The 14,718-nt window shown below is 46.8% G+C and overlaps 1 protein-coding gene across 3 annotated transcripts in view; it reads right to left on the minus strand.

Annotated features, from left to right (window-relative positions):
• Positions 1-12,429: 12,429 nt before the first annotated feature.
• The window catches only part of WDTC1 (WD and tetratricopeptide repeats 1), a 73,082-nt gene continuing 70,793 nt past the window's right edge, over positions 12,430-14,718 (minus strand). For all 3 annotated transcript variants that reach the window (XM_054539279.1, XM_009233158.3, XM_063714111.1), the window contains exon 16: positions 12,430-14,475. In XM_054539279.1, the coding sequence (XP_054395254.1) occupies positions 14,278-14,475 (198 nt within the window). In that variant the 3' untranslated portion in view covers positions 12,430-14,277. The remainder of the gene's footprint in view (positions 14,476-14,718) is intronic.

The raw sequence follows: 14,718 nt of genomic DNA on the forward strand, positions 1-14,718 counted from the left end.
TAGCTGGCACAGTTCCTGGTGCAAAGCATATGCCCACTAGATGTTTACTGATTCATTAGGTGATTGAACAAATGGATGTTTTATAAAGACCTCACAGATTCACAGGTGTGATAATGATTACAGTGGGTTAGAAAATGATTCTAACCCACTCCAAATTCTTTGAGCACATTTGTACCTCTCCTTGACCCCTGTGCAGTGTGTGATCCTTGAAGGGCAACAACCAGCATCCAGCACAGGGTTTGGAATAGATTAGGTGTGTAGTTTACAGTTGTTGAGAATAAATTACATGACTTCTTGATTCAATCACTGTAGTTATCTAATCTCTTCTGGACCACAGGCTGTCAGGAAGGTCTGTGCCTTAGACATCTCCCTACCGTGACTGTCAACCCATAATTCTAGCACAGGGTTGCTGGGTACCCTTTAAACATTTATTGTAGGTATTGATGAATAAACAACCAAAGTAAGTCTCTCAGGGCCTGCCACGAGTTTGGTAGTACTAATACACGTACCACATTTAATCTGCCAACCTTCAATGGCTTCCCATTGCACTTCGTATGAAACACAAATATCTTACTATGGCTCACAAAGCCCTGCACCATCTGGACCCATGCCCCTTCCTTATTTACTATACTACAGCCATCCTGGCCTTTTCTTTCAGTTCCTCTCATGCACTCCTTCATATTCCAGGGACTTGGCACACACTGTTCCCCTCTGCCTGAAATACTACTCCTATCCACTTAAAGCGGCTAACTTTCATTCTTCCAGTCTCAGATCAAATATTACTTTCTCAGCCCATCTCTGGTCTCCCAATCTAAATGAGAAAGCCCCCGTTAATCTCCTGTTCTTTTTCTTCATAGCTTCTTTGTAGCTATGTACTATTTGCCTCCCCCACTTGACTGGAAACTCTATTTGTCTTGCTAACGTGTGTATACTCAATGCCCAGTATAGTGCCTAGCACATGGTATTTGTTTAATCAATATTTGTTAAATTGAATGAAAGGCAAATACTTACAGGCTTGGTATCACATGCTGGTTACAGTCTAAACGCAGGAACCTGCTACCTCTTGGTGTCCCAAGCCTTTTTAATGGGCTTGGGTTGGTGGGAACAGTGCTCAGGCAGAGGGTCAGACGACAGAGCCCTGGCTCCTTTCCTAAGGTCCACATCATCCTACCCTTGGCCTAGGCAGCTGCAGAAACGTGGCATGAGGAGGGCCAGGTACCTGGAGGTAGAAGCCAGATCCTCTGGGCCCTGTCTCCCAGGCTTGCCCCGCACCACAACCCATCCACAAGATTTTTTTTCTTTTTTTTTTTGAGACAGAGTCTCACTCTGTCACCAGGCTGGAGTGCAGTGGCACGATCTTGGCTCACTGCAACCTTTGCCTCCTGGGTTCAAGTGATTCTCCTGCCTCAGCCTCCCCGAGTAGCTGGGACTACAGGTGTGCAACACCACACCCAGCTAATTTTTGTATTTTTAGTAGAGATGGGGTTTCACCATGTTTAGCCAGGACAGTCTCGATCTTTTGACCTCGTGATCCACCTGCCTCAGCCTCCCAAAGTGCTGGGATTACAGGCGTGAGCCACCGCGCCCGGCCTTTTCTTTTCTTTCTTTTTTTTTTTTTTTTAAATAATGGATTCATCCCTGCAGAACACTCCTTCTCACATATACACCTTGGTTCTCTCACCCAATTGTAAGAGTCTCTCTGGCCTGTGCCCTGGACTCCTCTGCTGTTGCTTCCTTATCACCCATAAACAGATGGGAAATCTCCATCAAAGACTAATATTTCCTTCCAGGCTCACAGGATCACAGCAGGGTCCTGGAGGAAGCTCCTGTTATGGCTGAGCTTGGGACAGGATTGATAGGTTTCAGAGCTATCCCTCCCCCAACACACACCCCAACCTAAAATAGGAATGACCATCTGGATCCACTTATGGGTTTGGCTGGGGGAGGGAAGGATGCCAGAGCTGAAACTGTCAAGCTAGGAAACCTTTGAGGGTAAGATGCTGCTTGTTTGAAGGGTGAGCTTGGGGCATTTCCTCTCTTGGTGGGAGTCAGAGCACCCCCTCAACTGGCCCCATGTATAAGTCCCCAGGACTCACAAATCTCCTCTCTCAGGATATCTCGCTCCTGGCATTCAAGGCCTCTCATAATGCCCTCAAATTTTCTTTCCAGCCTCATTTCTCACAGTCTCCTTCGGGACTTGCCTGGAGTTAGCCTCACTGGCCTGTTTGCCCTTCACAGAACGAGTCCTGAACTTCATACCCCATGTGTTTGCTCACACCATTCCCTCATCGGGGACGTCCTTCCTCTCCTCTTCTACACTACTTTCAAGGTTTCAGGCAAATGCTCCCTCTTTGCTCCCAGAGCACGAAGGCTGTGTTTCCACCTATTGAATATTCATGTGTACTTGCATTAGCATTAGCTGTTTACATGTCTGTCGCTCCCAAGAGACTGTGAACTCCTTGAGAAGGGGACTAACTGGATCTATTGGTCCCTGTATCCAGCTAGGCAACTGGCAGAGAGGAAGTGCTCAGGTAATGTCACTGGAGTTATTTGTTGACTGTAGATGGTCTCCTTAAGGGCTCTGGGGAAGAATCACCTCAATTCGGGGAAAGAGCCTAAGCCAGGGGCATGCTGCAGTATATGTAGCATGTGGGAGGGCAGCGTACTCTCTTCTGCTCAGCTTCATCATTGCCCTCTCTGGTCCCTGGAAGCTGGGCCTCTCTCCATTATGACTCCAAACCTTCCCATGGTGGGGAGGAGATGAAGGGGACAAACTCAGTGCAATAAACTATTTCAGAGCAAACCCACTGGTCGTTTAGACATCAGAGTTCACAAAACGACTTCCTTTTCCATTCCATTTTTTTGTTTTATTTGGAAATGGAGTCTCCCTTTGTCGCCCTGGCTGGAGTGCAGTGCATCTCAGGTCACTGCAACCTCTGCCTCACGGGTTCAAGTGATTCTCCTGCCTCAGCCTCCTTAGTAGCTGGGATTACAGGTGCACACCACCACACCCAGCTAATTTTTTTTTTTTTTTTTTTTTTGAGATGGAGTCTTGCTCTGTCGCCCAGGCTGGAATGCAGTGGCACTATCTCGGCTCTCTGCAGCTTCTGCCTCCCAGGTTTAAGCGATTCTCCTGCCTCAGCCTCCTGAGTAGCTGGGACTATACGTGTGCACCACCATGCCTACAAATTTTTGTATTTTTCATAGAGACAGGGTTTCACTGTGTTGGCCAGGCTGGTCTAGAACCCCTGACCTCAGGTGATCTGCCCACCTTGGCCTCCTGAAGTGATGGGATTACAGGCGTGGGTCACCATGCCCGGCCCCAGCTAATTTTTGTATTTTTACTAGAGGTGGGGTTTCACCATGTTGGCCAGGCTGGCCTTAACTCCTGACCTCAAGTGATCCATCCACTTCGGCCTCCTAAAGTGCTGGGATTACTGGCGTGAGCCACTGCACCTGGCCTCCATTCCATTTTATAGGTGGGCTAAGTTACCCAAGGTTATAGAAAGCACAGCTAGGACCAGCATATGTCTCCCACTTTGGGGTGCCCAGGAAAGCATGATGGCTACACATGTGGACTCAGGAGTCAGCCAGCTCAGTGTTGGAACTTAAGCTTTGTCAATATCTGTTGCACCTTAGGAAAGTAGCAGAATCTGTTAGGGCATCAGTTTCCTTCTCTCTAAAATAAGAAATAGGCTGGGGGTGGTGGTTCACACCTGTAATCCCAAGACTCTGGAAGGCCAAGAGGGGAGGATTGCCTGAGCTCAGGAGTTTGAGACCAGCCTGGGCAACATAGCAAGACCTCATCTCTACTAAAAAAAAAAAAAAAATTAGCTGGGCATTGTGGCACATGCCTATAATTCCAGCTACTCGGGAGGATTGCTTGAGCCTGGGGGGGCCGCAGTGAGCCACTATTTGTTTCTTTATTTATTTGAGATGGAGTTTCACTCTTGTTGCCCAGGCTGGAGTGCAATGGCGCGATCTGGCTCACTGCAACCTCTGCCTCCCAGGTTCAAGTGATTCTCCCTGTCTCAGCCTCCCAAATAGCTGGGATTACAGGTGCATGCCACCATGCCTGGCTAATTTTTGTATCTTTAGTAGAGACGGGGGTTTTACCATATTGGTCAGGCTAGTCTCGAACTCCTGACCTCAGGTGATCCACCCACCTCGGCCTTCCAAAGTGCTGGGATTACAGGCGTGAGCCACCACGCCTGGCCAGTGAGCCATTATTAATTTCATCATCCAGGTATTAAGCCTGGATGTTGATAGTTATCTTTTCTGCTCCTCTCCCTCCTCCCACCCTCCACCCTCCAGCAGACCCCAGTGTCTGTTGTCTCCTCCTTTGCGTTCCTTTTTTTTTTGAGACAAAGTCTTGCTCTGTCACCTAGGCTGGAATGCAGTGGCACAATCTCGGCTCACTGCAACCTCTGCCTCCTGGGTTCAATCGATTCTCATGCCTCAGCCACCCAAGTAGCTGGGATTACAGGCACGCACCACCATGCCCGGATAATTTTTGTATTTGTAGTAGAGATGGGGCTTCACCATGTTGACTGGGCTGGTGTTGAACTCCTGGCCTCAAGTGATCCTCCTGCCTCACCCTCCCAAAGTGCTGGGATTACAGGTGTGAGCCACTACATTTGGCCTGGTGACGACCCCTTTTAGGACTTACTAGAGTGATGAGGGGAGACCAGCGTGAGAGTCTCTAAATCACTGTAAAATCGGGGTAAACTATGGCCTCATTAGGACCAGGACCTTATTTTATACGTAAAAAAGAACTGGGTGGGAGCAGGAGGCACAGCAACCAAGTGGCACATTCCTTCTTCGGGCCGCCACCCCTGCCAGACATGTTAATATCCCTAGACCTGACAAAGAACCTGGCACGTGTGGGGCACTGAATGATGGCAGAATATACTGGGGAGGACTCACATTTCACAGTAAAATCCAGTGTTCAGCAACCATGCACAATCCCTGTATTTGCTATTCCTCCAGATAATCTGGAGGCTCCAGGAAGGCAAGGAATATGTTGTGTACAATTTTGTTATGCCAGTGCCTGGCCCAATGCCAGACACAGAATAGGAGCTCAAAAGTATCATGGGCCGGGCATGGTGGCTCACACCTGTAATACCAGCATTTAGGGAAGCTGAGGCAGGAGGATCACTTGAGGCCAGGAGTTTGAGACCTTCCTGGGCAATATGGCAAGACCCTGTCTCTATTTAAAGAAAAAAAAAAGTATTGTGACCTATTATAAGAAAATGGTTTATAAAGAATTGTACTAGGCCAGGCGTGATGGCTCACGCCTGTAATCCCAGCACTTTGGGAAGCCAAGGCAGGCGATCACCTGAGGTCAGGAGTTCGAGACCAGCCTAGCAAACATGGAAAAACTCTATCTCTACTAAAAATACAAAAATTAATTGGGCGTGGTGGCACATGCTTGTAATCCCAGCTACTCGGGAGGCTGAGGCAGGAGAATTGTTTGAACCTGGGTGGCAGAAGTTGCAGTGAGCCGAAATATCACGCCCTGTACTCCAGCCTGGGCCACAGAGTGAGACTCCATCTCAAAAAAAAAAAAAAAAAAAAAGAATTGGACTAGGAATTAGGGATCAGGAATCCAGTCCTGACTTTGGTTCTAATTCACTAGGGTGCCTCAGGCAACCCCATCCCTTTTCCTGCCCCTCTTTGAAACTTATGGTCCCTATCTGTACAATGTGGAGACAGAGCTAGATCAGTGGTTCTCAGCTCTGGCTGCATATTAAAATGAACCTGGGATGATTTAAAACAATGGATGCCAGCCCAGGTCAGGAATGGAGCAGGACAAAACTCCCATGCTGTTTAGTAGTGGGAGTGCCTGTGAACAGCCACTGCACTCCAGCCAGCGTAACAAAGCAAGACCCTATCTCTTAAAAAAAAAAAAAAAAAAAGACGGATGCCTGGGCTCTACCTCAGACCAATTAAAACAGAATCTCTGGGGTGGGTCATGGAAAGTTATAAAAGCATCCTGGGTGATTCTGATTTACAGCTAGAGCTGAGAGCCTCTGAGCTAGATGACTTCTCGTCACCTTTTAAGTTCTGCAACAATATTTGGGAATGCTCTTAAGCAGAGACAAGAGCAGCCCTCTGGGGCCACACTTGCCCTCCACAAATGCAGAAGTCCCTATTTCTAATCTCTGCTTTACTATACCTTCACAGTATGGGCTCATCTGAGCCCCAGACTCTCTTATCAGCAAGGCTCATGAATGCTTTGGATGAATCACACATGTGGACACTCTTAAAAAATGGAGCACCACTGATCTTTTTGCTGTCTCTGTAGTTTCGCCTTTTCCAGGAAGTCATCTAGTTGGAATCATACAGGATGTAGCCCGTACAGTCTGGCTTCTTTCATAAAGCAATAAACATTTAAGTTTCCTCCGTATCTTTCTGTGGCTTGATAGCTCATGTCTGTTTATCATGAATAATATTCTATTTTATGGCTGTATCAGTTTGTTTATCCATTCACTTTTTTTTTTTTTTTTTTTAAATTGAGACGGAGTCTTGCTCTGTCGTTGCCCAGGCTGGAATGCAGTGGCGCGATCTTGGCTCACTGTGACCTCCACCTCCCAGGTTCAAGCAATTTGCCTGCCTCAGCTTCCCAAGTAGCTGGGATAACAGGCACGTGCCACCACACCCGGTTCATCTTAGTATTTTTAGTAGAGAAAGAGTTTCGCCATGTTGGCCGGGCTGGTCTCAAACTCCCGATCTCAAGTGATCTACCTGCCTCAGCCTCCCAAAGTGCTGGGATTATAGGCATGAACCACCGCTCCTGGCCTCCATTCACCTTTTGAGGGACATCTTGGTTGCTTCCAGTTTTGGCAATCATGAATAAAGCCGATATAAACATTCATGTACAGGATTTTACATGGTCATGTTTTCATCCCCTTTAGTTAAATACAAGGAGAGCGACTGCTGCATTGTATGGTAAGAGTATGTTTAGCTTTGTAAGAAACTGCCAAACTGTCTTCCAAAGTGGCTGTACTGTTTTGCATTTCCTCTGGCAATGAATGAGAGTTCCTGTTCCTCTACATCCTTGTCAGTATTTGCTGTGGACAGTTTTAACATTTTAGCTATCCTAGTAAGTGTGCAATGTGCAACGGTATCTCATTGTTTTAATTTGCAATTCCCTAATGACATAATGTTAAACATCTTTTCATATGCTTACTAGTCACCTGTAAATCATCTTTGGTGTGGTGTTCGGATCTTTCGCCCATTTTGAAATTGGGTTGTTCCCATATCGTTGAGTTTTAAGAGTTCTTGGCCAGGCGCGGTGGCTCATGCCTGTAATCCCAGCACTTTGCGAGGCTGAGGCGGGCAGATCACGAGGTCAGGAGATCGAGACCATCCTGGCTAACATGGTGAAACCCTGTCTCTACTAAAAATACAAAAAATTAGCCAGGTGTGGTGGCGGGCGCCTTTAGTTCCAGCTCCTTGGGAGGCTGAGGCAGGAGAATAGCATGAACCCGGGAGGCGGAGCTTGCAGTGAGCTGAGATTGTGCCACTGAACTCCAGCCTGGGTGACAGAGCGAGACTCCGTCTCAAAAAAAAAAAGATTGTGTATTTTGAATACAAATCCTTTATCTGTGTTTTACAAATATTTCTCCGAGTCCTTGGCTTTTCTTTTCATTCTCTCCACTGTCTTTAACTGAGAAATTTTTTATTTTAATGAAGTCCAACTTGCCAATTTTTTTCTTTCATGGATTGAGGTTTTGGTGTTGTATCTAAAAACTCATTGCCAAATCCAACAAAATAAGTGGCTGGGACTGCAACTTGGATTATGTTAAAGCTATAGATCAAGTTGGATTTTTTCCTATGTTATCTTCTAGAAGTTTTCATAGTTTTGTATTTTAAATTTAGGTCTGTCATCTATTTTGAGTTAACTTTTGTAAACAGTGTTAGGTCAGTGTTTAGATTTTTTTTTGCATATGGATGTCCAGTTGTTCCATCACTGTTTGTTGATAAGACTATCGTTTCTCCATTGAATTGACTTTACTGCCTTGTCAAAGATCAGCTGACTGTAATTGTGTGCGTCTATTCCTGGGTTCTCTATTTGTTCCATTGGCCTATTTGTCTATTCTTTTGCCAGTACCACACTGTCTTGATTATTGTAGCTTGATAGTAAGTCTTGAAGTCAGCAGTGTTAATCCTCTGAATTTGTTTTTCGTAAGTATTATGTTGGTTATTCTGGGTCTTTCTTCTTTTTCTCCATTTTTAACAAGAAGTTTATTTAAACAACAAGATGCTTGACTTAAAAGGAAAACTATTTAGGATTCTTTTTTTTTTAAGAGTAATTTATCTCTAGTTAAAGACAGATTGCCCTACATGTAAGAGCTATATACACAAAAGTTATAAAATTGTCCTTGGTTTTACAATGATAAATGAAAAACATTAAAATTCTCCAACTGAATAAGGTATGCAAGGATTTTTTTTTGTTAAAATAGTGAGAGCAAAATAACATTGCAATGTAAGATAAGAGTTGAATGAGCATGCCACTGATGGAGAAAGGGAGGTAATTTTCAAGAATCAGTATTTTTCCCCACGGGTATGTTTTGATTGACATCAAGTGGATGTCATTGGCCATTTAATATTTAATACAGCAAAATGCTTGTGAACATACACCCATTATTTTATGTACAATAAAGGAATGGGTAAGGGAAAAATAATAGAGAAAACTATACTATAGTAATAGTCATGATGTGGTGAAACCAAATTGCAGTTTTCTAATTGAGAATGTAATCTTGGTCTATAAGAACAAAGTTCTAGAGTAAAGAGGCAGGTTCCTTTTTCAGTAGACACTTCTTGTCTGTTGCTGAAACACATCAATTGTATCTTCATCCTCCATTTCCAACTGTGCAGGTGTGTCTGTTTCATTGACTGGTTGCCTGTCAAACGAGAATCTGATCTGCCTCACTGACAAACTCTGTCATTCACAATAGACTTTCATTACTCTATTAAGTGGTATATGACTCTTTTTTTTTCTTTTATGAGATGGCATCTCGTTCTGTCACCTAGGCTGGAGGGCAGTGGCGCGATCTTGGCTCACTGCAACTTCCATCTCCCGGGTTCAAGCAATTCTCCTGCTTCAGCTTCCCAAATAGCTGAGACTACAGGCACATACCACCATGTCCAGCTATTTTTTTGTATTTTTAGTAAAGACGGGGTTTCACCATATTGGTCAGGCTGGTCTCAAACTCCAGACCTCAGGTGATCCACCCACCTTGGCCTCCCAGAGTGCTGGGATTATAGGTGTGAGCCACCACACCAGGCCGGTATATGACTTTTAATTTTAAACTGCACCACGGAACAATCCTGCCCTATTACCTTCACATTAATAAGATTGTTATTCTCAGTCTTGACTCCTTTCTTGGGCTTTTCATCAGCCATCCGAGTGCTGGAGTCTCCTCAGCTGCTGCTTCACAAATGAGGCACCAGGTCTGCACAGAATGAATGAGCACACAAACGGCACCAGGAGAGGCAGAAGGAGGTAGAACAGTGGAACTATTCTGGGTCTTCTACATTCTCATGTAAACTTTAGAATCAGTTGGTGATACTCACAAAATAACTTGCTGGGACTATGAGCAGGATCACGTTGAACCTATAGATCAAGTTGGAAAGAACTGACATCCTAATATTGAGTTTTCCTATCCGTGAACATGGACCATCTCTCCATTTACTTGATCTTCTTTGGTTTATCAGTTTTGTAGTTTTGCTCATACAAACCTTGTACATATGTTGTTAGATTTATTCCTAAGTACTTTTTTTGGGGAATGCTAATGAGGGCTGAATAGGTGGAAGACAAGGTGCTTTTAGAACAGTGAAACTATTCTGTATGACTATGTAATGGTGGATACGAGACATGCATTTGTCAAAACCCATAGAACTCTGCAACACAAAGAGTGAACCGTAATGTAAACTATGGACTTCAGTTATCATAATGTAGCAATACTGGTTCATTAATTACAACAACATACTAATGCAAGATGTTAATAGTTGGGAAAATAGAGCTGGGGAAAGAGGGGTATATGAAACTCATACTATCTGCTCAATTTTCTGTAAGCCTAAAACTGCTCTAGAAAGTAGAGGCTATTAATTTTTTAAAAAATGGAGTACCAACTCCAAATGAAATGGAGACCCTCGTGAAGTCTTCCAATGCCTCCCTTGCCTACAGGATCGAGTCTGTGGTCTCTCACCAGGCACAGGAAGTCCTTCACAGTTTGACTGCCCCTCCAGTCTACCCTCTACAATCCGACCAAATGGAGTCACTCAGGGTTCATGAAGAAACCTGAGACTCTGCACTACTCCCTGGTCTGGAACATTGTCCCTCCTTTGCCTGGTCTGGAAATGCCTTCAAAAAGCTTCTGTAGACGTTAATTTGGGTACACAGAGGAATGATACCAGCCCACAGTATCTGTTTTATAATACCACCTATTGTGTCTCTGGCAGGACCTCTCAGTAGTTTCAGTAGTGAAACTACTATTCCCACAGACTAAACCATAGTTCCCAAACTGTGCATCAAGGTGCCTGAGGGCACCCACAGCAAATTCACAAGGGCAAAGTAGGATATTTTGAAAGACATTTAACATCTTTGGCTAATGAGAGAACTACTAGCTCAAGGTAGTTCACAGTTCCATTATTAAATTATGCCATAATCCTTTTGATTATGTCATCTTTAAGAAGCTGGGTCTTGGCCGGGCGCAGTGGCTCACGCCTGTAATCCCAGCACTTTGGGAGGCCGAGGTGGGTGGATCACAAAGTCAGGAGATCGAGACCATCTTGGCTAACGCGGTGAAACCCCATCTCTACTAAAAATACAAAAAATAAGCCAAGTCTGGTGGCAGGTGCCTGTAGTCCCGGCTACTTGGGAGGCTGAGGCAGGAGAATGGCGTGAACTCAGAAGGTGGAGCTTGCGGTGAGCCAAGGTCGCACCACTGCACTCCAGCCTGGGCGACAGAGCAAGACTCTGCCTCAAAAAAGAAAAAAAAAAAAAAAAAAAAAAAGAAGCTGGGTCTTTAGTGGTTGCTGTGATAAAAAGCAAATGAAAATCAATGTGGGACAGGAAATGAAGGTAGCAGTGTCTGCTTTGATTAGAAAATTTAACAAGTTGTTCAGTGCCCAATGGGCAGCACAGATCCCATTAGTAATTGCAGTTGTTTAAGAATGAAGGCTGGGCGCGGTGGCTCACACCTGTAATCCCAGCACTTTGGGAGGTTGAGGCGGGCAGATCACCTGAGGTCAGGAGTTTGAGACCAGCCTGGCCAAGGTGATGAAACCCCATCTCTACTAAAAATACAAAAAATTTTGTAGCTGGGTGCGGTGGCGGGCACCTGTAATCCCAGCTACTTGGGAGGCTGAGGCAGGAGAATTGCTTGAACCCAGGAGGCGGAGGTTGCAGTGAGCCGTGATTGCACAATTGCACTCCAGCGTGGACGACAAAAACGAAACTCTGTCTCAAAATAAATAAATAAATAAAAATAAAAATACAAAAAAAAATAGCTGGGCGTGGTGGCACATGCCTGTAATCCCAGCTACTTGGGAGGCTGAGGTAGGAGAATCACTTGAACCCGGGAGGCGGTGGTTGCGGTGAGCTGAGATTGTGCCATTGCACTCCAGCCTGGGCAACAGAGCAAGACTCCGTCTCAAAAAAAAAAAAAAAAAAAAAAAGAATGAAATAAATATTGTTTCTTCCAATTCAGGTGTATTATTTTTTAAATGGCAACTAACTTGTTAGGACATAAGTACTTTTTAAGTGATTTGGACTTAACTACTTAATAAATTTAACTGTTATTTCTTTTGACTTAGAAGCTCCATGAAAAAATTACTGAGATGGTAATGGTGCTGTGAGCTAAGAAAGTTCAGGAACCTCTAGTATAAGAGATTATCTAATCCAGGGCACTTCAAAAACTTGCATATGTGAAATCAATTTAGTGGGTTATAACCATATTTTTTTCCCTAATAAAACAGAAAGGTAAGCAGAGTACACTGCATATAGCAAGGGTAAATATTATTGTGTAAAACTTTTGTTCATTTTTTATATATACACACACACACACACACACACACACACACACACACACATATATCTACAAGTAATCATGTGTATATTGGGTCACAATGTAAAATGGTTTGAAAAACCACTAAGATTCCAAGCCCCTTATTTTACTGATGAGAAAACAGCCAGAGAGTGAAAGCTGATGATTACAAATCACAGCCATGAGAGGTGGGCTCTGCACTCAGCCCTGCTGGGCTGGGTGGCCACTGCTCACAGTGACCCTTCAAGGCAGTCCTCATTCTGCCCAGTAGAGGTGTCGTTACTAAGTCATAGAGCTACAGAGGTGAGGGACCAGGTGCCCTCACTTTGGTTCCAAGACCCATCTGCACCCCACAAATGCCACCAGCCACACCTAGAACAAAATGGTTTTAATTAATTGCGTCACCCTCACTCTCCTGGGAGCGGAGCAACAAAAAGGCTCGGCTCCTGCCCCCAGAGGACAGTAAGGCTTATGTGTCTCTCCACACTGCAGGGCCCAGGCTGGGCAGTCAGGGGGTGGGAAGCAGGACAGGGGGAGGAAGGGAGGCAGGGAGGAAATGGCAGGTGGCTGGAACACAAGAAAGCAAAGGGGACCCAGCTGGTCCTTGGGCCCCAGGGCCCAGCCCCAATACTCCTGCTCTCCCTTCTCCCTGGCTAGAGAAAGGTCACGGAGAAGAGACAGGGGAGCAGGTCCCAGCAGCAGGAGAAGCAGCAGCAGCTGTTTCCTTCACCAATAAATATACTTCATTACCAAGCTAGAAGAGAGGGGTGGGAAGAGGGACTGGGGTGGGAAGGAAGGGGGAGAAGCTGCCACCTGTGTTGCTGGGATTAAAGCAATGAGATGGTGCCAGACCCCCCACCACTATCCTCACCCTCCCCTTGTCTTCTTAAAACTGTGAAAAAGCTTTTAACATGGCCCTCCTGTCTCCAGGGCTGCTCTGAAGCCTGACTGAGAGGAGGCACCTGGCAGAGACAGGGGCTGAGGGAGGGAGCGAGGGAGTAGAGGGAGAGGAGAAGGGAGGCTGCTTTTCCCCAGGGGCTGCAGCTGGAGGGCTGGAGCCAAGTAAGCACTGAGGGGAAGCAGGGAGGGAGAGAGGGGGAAGGATGTACCAACTACCTGGAGCAGCTGGAGCTAAGAGCCAGGGGGCAGAGGGGAGGGGAGGCCTGGTGAGTGGTGGGTTGATCGCTGCATCCAGTGTAAAGCTTGGGGCTGCTGGGGAGGGAGGGGCCGAGTAAGGGACTTTCCCATCTGAGTGGCTCAGGAGACCCACCCCTCTCCCCTCAGAGCAGCAGGGGACAGAGAAAAGCCATCACTTCTTTGGTCTTTGTGGCGGCTCAGCATGTGGGATGGGAAGGAGGGCAGAAAGGGCAGAGAAGGGCCCTTAGCAGGAAGCGCCACCTCAGCAGAGTAGGCCTGGCTGGGAGCTCTGGCAGAAAGGTCACAGTGAGGCTGAGGAGCGCCCAAGAGGAGAACGGCCATAGTGCAGAAGTGCTGGCATGGATGGGTGGGGTAAGGTGCAGTGCCCCACCCTCTGCCAGGGCCCTTGGGAAAGGCAGAGCCTCCAGAGGTGGCCAGTGAGAGTAGGTGCAGGGCCAGAGCTAGTAGCCAGGAGAGGAGCGAGGGTGCTCCACAGTGACCTCAGCAGGTGGCCTGGTCTTGCCCACTCCAGGGCTCCCATCCTTCCTTTTGGTTCCGCTCTAACACTGGTGGCTCTGGAGGGAGGCTGGGACCCATCCTTTTTCAAAACCTTTCCTGAAGACCACAGGGGAGCTAGCCTTGCAGGCTAGGGAGCAAGAGTGGCAACAGGCCAAGGCGAGCCCTTACCAATTGGGAATCCCACTCCTCCTCCTGCTGCCAGCTAAAGGGCAGGACAGTCCCTAAAGACAGTTCAGCTTGTTCCTCCCCACCTGAGGCAGAAGGGGTTTTGAGGCAGGCCAGAGCCCTCCAGGGACATGAAAGCAGGAGATGGGGGGGGCATATGGAGGGTTGTCCCCTCCTGCTCTTTTTTTCAGGGCTGGGGATAGTCAGGGGACAATCAGCCCAGAGTCTGAAAGCCAGCAAGTTGTAGCAACCTCCACCCCTAACGCCAAACTAACAAACAAAACAGGGGAAATGAAAAAAAGAGGGGTGGGGAAGACAAACCAAAACAGAATCCCCTGACCTCCTGCCCAGGGCAGAGGGTCCAGCCAGTAGCAGGGGCTGGGGACCAGGGCTGGAGGGTCTAGCTGGGCCGGCACTGCACCTGGCCCTCAGAGCTGTCCTCATCATCAGAGGCCCCGGCACCCCCACTGCTCAGGCCTGTGATCCGGTAGCCCATGTTGAGCAGCATCACCTCCAACGGGTCTGCATTCATGCGCCGCTGGTTGGCCTGTGAAGCACCCTCCATATCTTCCACGACTCGGCCTGTGAGGTCTTCACTCTGTGGTGGAGAAAGAGGTGACACACGTGGGGCTCAGGGAGGGAGAGACACCAGGGTACATGTATAGGGGTGGGGGAGGGAAATACACAGATTAAACTATCTATAGGGGGAGGTACACGTACGTGCCAGGAGGTGTGTATGGTGGAGGGGAACACACAACCTTGGCTACATATTGTTGGGGGTGCTCACACTGGAATATATATGGGGGGACACGCCACCTCAGGATATACACGCAGGTCATAA

This window comes from Pongo abelii, chromosome 1 (genome assembly GCF_028885655.2).
Source record: "Pongo abelii isolate AG06213 chromosome 1, NHGRI_mPonAbe1-v2.0_pri, whole genome shotgun sequence".
NCBI lineage: Eukaryota > Metazoa > Chordata > Mammalia > Primates > Hominidae > Pongo > Pongo abelii.